This window comes from Mandrillus leucophaeus, unplaced genomic scaffold (assembly GCF_000951045.1).
Source record: "Mandrillus leucophaeus isolate KB7577 unplaced genomic scaffold, Mleu.le_1.0 Scaffold3, whole genome shotgun sequence".
Lineage (NCBI taxonomy): Eukaryota > Metazoa > Chordata > Mammalia > Primates > Cercopithecidae > Mandrillus > Mandrillus leucophaeus.
In genome coordinates this window covers 6,709,292-6,715,291 of record NW_012103142.1, presented here as the reverse complement: position 1 = coordinate 6,715,291, position 6,000 = coordinate 6,709,292, and the positions used below count along the sequence as shown (strand labels likewise).

The window sequence follows — 6,000 nt, the reverse complement described above, 5'->3', positions numbered from 1 at the left end:
CTGGGCTCCTCCCGGGTCGGAGCCCGGAGCCGGAGGGGGTCAGAGCGCGCCGGGCGCTGGTTAAAGAGGCGCGCGGAGGCGGGAGCGGCTCATACAGCTAGTGGAGCGCGGAGGAGCGGCGCGTGGAGAAGCGGTCCACGTGTCTGCCCAGAGTCAAGTCCGGTGTTCCTCCCGTTCCTTACGCATCCGCGGTCCAGGGCGCCCCTTCAGCCCCCCTGGTTTTCGCCCACCCCGGGCCTCGTGAGTGGGGCCCCACGCAGCTCCCCGCGCTCCGTTGGCCAACTTGGCCGAGAAACTTTGTCCGCGGAGCGGTGCTTGCGGGGGGAAGTACCGGGCACTGCGCATGCGGAGCTCCAAATTCAAACAGCTGTTTTCAGAGGCTGGCGGGCGGGCGAACTGGGAGCAGCTGGGGCTAGGAGAGGCTTTCTCTAGGAGGCGGCTGCTGGGGAGCCATGGTGGACCGGGGCCCTCTGCTTACCTCGGCCATCATCTTCTACCTGGCCATCGGGGCGGCGATCTTCGAAGTGCTGGAGGAGCCACACTGGAAGGAGGCCAAGAAAAACTACTACACACAGAAGCTGCATCTGCTCAAGGAGTTCCCGTGCCTGGGTCAGGAGGGCCTGGACAGGATCCTAGAGGTCAGTCGCCGCCTGTACCCCCATATACATCTGAAGCTGGCTTGAACTTTAGGGGGCGCTGAAAGGAAGACCCCTTCACAGCTTTGGGTGACCCTCAGTCCCTGTGGAAGGTCCAGGGGGTGATGAGAGAGCATGTCTCATCATGGATCAGGCTTCGAGGATCCGTCGTTCACCCGAGGGACGTGGGGGTCCCCCAAGCGCGGAGGCTCTTTGGAACTTAGTTTGGCCGGAGATAAATTGGAGTTGATTCCCGGGTGAACTGGGCTCCATAGTGTTTCAGTGTGGGTGTGACGGTACCTCCCTCCTTGGAAAGAGGCTGTGGGGCGGATAAAGGCGTTTATCTTTCCCTGGAGACGCTCCCGGAGTCTGGGAGCCAAGCCTGGTGCCATCCCCTCGTGTCTCCACCTCCCCGCTCCAGGGCCAGTGCCAAGCCTGCTAGGCTTTTCTTAAGAAACGTGAACCCGGCAGAGCAGCGGGAGGGTCCCCCAGCCTGAGCCTGGGCAAAATCTTCCCGCCCCCAGCAAGGTTCCGGAGAGGAGCTGGGGGCTCTGTGGGGCCCGAACCCACGGGATGAGGGGTGGTGCCTGGAATGCTGGGGACGCGCTCAGGCTTCCGGGAAGGCTTATCTCGCGGAGACATCCTTCAAGGGCTTGAAGTAAAACTTTGTGAAAGTAGCAAGTTGCACAAACGAATAATACCCGGGTAGTCCCTTTGCGAGTGGGGAGGAGAGAGTGTGCGGAATTGGGGTGGGTGGGGGACTTCCCTCCGTGCTGGCATTGGGAACCGCTTATCTTCTGGTGCACAGCCCAATGGGTGATATTGACCTCACTTAGGATAAAAGGGCCGCCTATCCTGGCTGAGACTTTGGGGCCAATTTGGGGACCGAGGCCCTCTACACCAGTTTCTCGAGGGCTCAGCTTCATCCACCAACTCTTCTTGGCCTGCTCTCCGGGTGCAGGGAATGACCAGGACATGGGTGAAAGTTCTAGATTGCAGCAGGTGGGGAGTGGGGTAGATTGTCCAAGGTGTTCTATTGCTCTCAGGGTGAAAGATGCCAGAAAGGAGGTCTGATGAGCAACGTTTAGTCTACAGCAGCACCCCAATACTTTATGCCTATCTAATTGTCGCTCATTTTCCAGCCTCTGTTTCCCCATGTGAGAAATAGGAATGAGCTCATTCTCCTCATTCCTTATTTCTGCCGTGCACTTTTAGGTTGGAAGCATTTGGAAAACATCAAAACCTTGTCCCCAGATCGATGGGCATCATACAGATAAGCATATAGGTGTTTGCTGGCAGCGGTGTGTGGGGAGACTTGTCCTCTGAGGGGTCCCGTGGAAGGGGAGGTTTAGTCCAGTAGGCTTAGTGTTGGGTTTTAGTGGAGAGCCTCTTGCCCTGTAGCAGTTTCCCGGGTAGAGGCAGTTGGGAGGTGATGGTGGGGAGGATAAGCTAAAGCAGGTGGTTGGTTGGTTTACCTCCTAGCGGCAGGAGTCCTGGCATGAAGAGTCTACACGGCTTCCTTCTGATGGGTATCTACCCTGGGGGGGGTGTTATGGGGAGGGGGTCACTTTATGATTTCCCTTGAGGAAACAATTCCTCTAGAGAACAAGTTTTTGTTTAGTTTGTTACAGGGCTTTGTTTGGAGGGGGAAGAGGGCAGGCAAGGATGATAAAGCCTGGAGGTGCCCTCGAAGTGTTTCCCTCTAAGCTGTTGCTCCAGCACTGCAGGGGAAGGAAGGAAAGAATTCAAGGCTAAATGTGGGAAAATAAACTTCAAAACACAAGGAGAAGGGAAAGGCGGGGGCCGGGTGGTGGTGGGGTGGGTCCAGGGGTTAGGCAGCCGGGTGCAGCTGGTGGTCATAGCTTTGGAGGCTAGACGGCTTCTTAAGGTATTTGAACAAACAAAATGCCTCTTATTTAGCGATCCTGTTAAATCTGTCAACATTTACCTCCCCCTCCCCCCAAAAAAAGTAATGGGCAGGTAATTTTTAGAAAAAGGATTTCGGCATCAAGCCAGTCTGCTTTGGAGATGATTATAGATTAGTTCTTGAACAAGGACAGCCCTGTCCTCAACCCCGGCCAAAAAAACTCCCAAACCAACCCCAACTGGGTGAGTCCCCTCCCATCATAGGAAAAACCCAAGAAATGAAAATGGACAAGTGGAAGCATTTGCTGGCATCAGTTTTAATCTGCAGAAACCTGCCTTGCTCTGCTTTCTTGTGACTTGGGGTACTGCCTCAGGCCTCAGGTTTGAGGAAAAAGGAAAACTCAAAAATCTTCTTTCCCATCTGGCTGCTTGGGCATTTTCCACCTGAGGCTCTGTGTTTTAGCTGGTTCTGAATCACCTTGGAATCATGAAGGAGCCCCTAGCTAGGAATTCCTGGGGTAGGACAAAGATTGTTGGAAGAGATGGGGTGCTGTCTGGGTTGGGGTTTCTCTTACCCTGGAAGTTGTGTGTGCTCTTTCAAATGTGTGAGAAAGGGAGTTAAGTCACCTTTCTTTAGAAATACCCGCCGAATGTCAGGTTCTTCCTTCCCTCCGCTGTGGTTGAAGTGAGGTGCAGACTGACTTTCAAGTGCTCAGTGACCCGCCAGCCTGGGGCCACGTGATCATCCTCTTTCCTGCCTTCAGAACCATCTCGAACCCCTGCTCTCAAGCAAGATCTTTGGTGACTCATTCTCCAAACCTCTTCCTAAATTGCAGAAACTCTCACAAGGGAAGTTAACATTTACAGCAAACCTACTCTGTGTTGGGCATTGTGGGTGCTGTTATCCTCATTTTATGAGAGAGGGCACAGGCTGGTTTTGCTATCTGGCTCGGCCATTTACCCATCAAGCCGTGTAACTTAACTTTGCCTTCCTTTCCTCATCTGCAAAATGAGTGTTTGGTGAGGCTCCAATAAAGTAGAAACATTAGGCAAGATGTCTATAAAAAGTGAACAGGTCTCCTGACCCTAGCATTTATTGAGGAAGGCAGCTTTACCTACCTGCCTTATTTCAGGTACTCTTTACAGTAGGTATTCAAGTAAGCAAGCTGAAGCCCAGAGAAGATAGAGTGGCCACAGGGACACCACAGGAGGCACAGCCCGTGGGGCGGGACGGGGAGGGGGAATGACCAGGCAGTCTGCCCCAGGAGCTTGCACCTCCCTCTTGGGCCTGTGAAGATTGTTGCTCTGTGACTGAGCTTAGGAAATTGGTTCAGCTGGACGCTGATCTGCTGGAAAATTCTATTTTCTATTTCCCCTAGCACAGGGAATGGCATACAGGCGTCTCCTGTGTTGTTGCCTGGCTGACCCGGCCTCTGTTACTGAAGTAATGTATCAGTCCACCCCTCTGCACTTCTCATTTCAGAAGCCCCCAACCCCCACCCCACCGAAAACCAGTGGGGGTGGGATTGAAGGGGAGGAGTGACAGCCCTTCTCAGCCTTCTACCTCTGGTAGGCAGTGATCAGAAACAGGAAGGATTTGAGAGCCACCATGCGCCAGACCACTTTGAATAAGCATTTTATATACATTCTTATTTTAATTTAATCTTGAAGACCACCCCATAAATGAGGAAAATTAGGGGAAAAGGTGATGTAACTTGTCTGGGATCACATAGAGCAGAGTCAGGTTTCAAATCTAAGTTTCATGCTTCAAAGTACATGGAAATTAGCAAGCATTTATTAAGCATCCACCATGTGCCAGACACTGGGCAAGACTCTCAGAATACAAAGAATTAGGCTGGGCTCGGAGCTGCTGGACAAAAGGATACATAAACCCACTGGGAACAAGACTGTGGGTGTGGGCTACGGCAGAGGTTTTCAGGAGGTCACTTACCGAGGGGCTGGTCCAGCCTGAGGGGTTAGGGAGGGCTCTCAGGAGATGATCTCAAGCCAGAGTGGGGTCTTGGATTAGAAAGAGCAGCTAGGAACCTGGGAGGTCAAAGCTGCAGTTAGCCTGGATTGCACCACTGCACTCCAGCCTGGGCGACAGAGCAAGACCTTGTCTCAAAAAAGAAAGAAAGAAAAAAAAAAAAAAACCTAACTGGGAAAGGAAGGGAGAAGAGACTCCTGACAGAAGACGGAGACTGGCCCTTTCTCCTAGCCTGGGGAAGGCAGACTGCGGGCTTCTTGCTGTGGCTCTAGAGAGTCCCTTGTCTCCTGGGGGTGGAGTAGGGTTGCCCTAGGTCCTGCCCTCTGTCTAGCATCCCAGACCAAAGTCCAGGTTTTGCTTGACTGCTCATATAGCTGACCTGTTCCTGGAAGCCTCTTGGATCCTACTGGCCTCCTTCCTTCCTAAGCTCCAAAGTGCTTTCTTGTGTTCTAAGGTTTTCCACGTGTACCTCCTTTCATTTTCTGAACCCTTTGGACTGGTCTATACACACTCCAGTCCAAAGTAGTAAGGCTAGTTCCAACTTTGAGGTTCTGACACTCTTTTAACACCAATCCTGCTCCCCAGATTTGAAAAATAAAAACATGGAATATATGACAAAATTACATGTGACCGAAATATTTAGAATGGGGTACGCTGAATTTTTTGGAAAGCTGAGGGTTACTATGAACACCCTCTTTGTCTCAAGCCTTGTTGGAAATTGTAAAATGCACTGGTCCACTTCACTGCCTTTGTAAGTAAAGGGAACACAATAGCGCTTTTGGTTAGAGAGGATCTTGGAGGCCTCCACATCCTTGGGTCCGAGCTTGAGTTCTTACTGGCTAGAACTGCAGAAGTGGAAAGTGGATAAGCTGGTTTTTTGAGAGGAAATTGAAGAGGTCCCTTCCTAATGGCTTGTTTCTTATTTATGTTCCACTCGAAAGTTGAGGACAGCCAAAAAAAAAAGCCTTAGTCTGCCTTAGTTAACTGCTCTGGTCAGAGTTTTTTAACGGTGAAAGTGAATGTTTATTAAATTGCTTTGAGAGTTTTACTAGAACCCTTAGGATGATTACAGATGGCACAGTAATAGAGAATTATGGAGGGCAGAAATTAGCAAGTGTTGAAAGTTTCCAGTGGGGGTGGGGGATGCAAAGGAGGTGATGATTGTTGCTTTTAAATATTTTCCTGGGGTTTTGCCCTATTTATAGTCTGGCGTTTAAAAGAAACACAATCCCCCGGTTTTGGATGTTGTGCTTGACTGGCCCTGACCTCGGGCCAAAGGCTTTCATCTTGAACTTGGCTGTTTGCTAGCAGATTGGACTCAGCCTCTGAACTGTGTGTGTGGTTGGTGGTGGTGGGAAGAGGGAGAGAAGTGCAAAGTTTTGGGGAGCAGAGGAGCCAGACCCCTGAGTGGAACCTCCAAGACAGTCTTTGTCCAAATTGGGATGCTGTATTTGCATGGTGCTGCAAGAACCAGTTGGCCAGAACTGGGGTGGTACAGAGAAGTGAGGTAGG

General features: G+C 51.5%; 1 protein-coding gene across 1 annotated transcript in view; it reads left to right on the top strand.

The window, feature by feature from the left end:
- The first annotated feature begins 6 nt into the window (after window positions 1-6).
- KCNK5 (potassium channel, two pore domain subfamily K, member 5) overlaps window positions 7-6,000 on the top strand; it is a 40,116-nt gene continuing 34,122 nt past the window's right edge. The window contains exon 1 of the mRNA XM_011986638.1: window positions 7-638. Within this exon, the coding sequence (XP_011842028.1) occupies window positions 453-638 (186 nt within the window). The 5' untranslated portion in view covers window positions 7-452. The remainder of the gene's footprint in view (window positions 639-6,000) is intronic.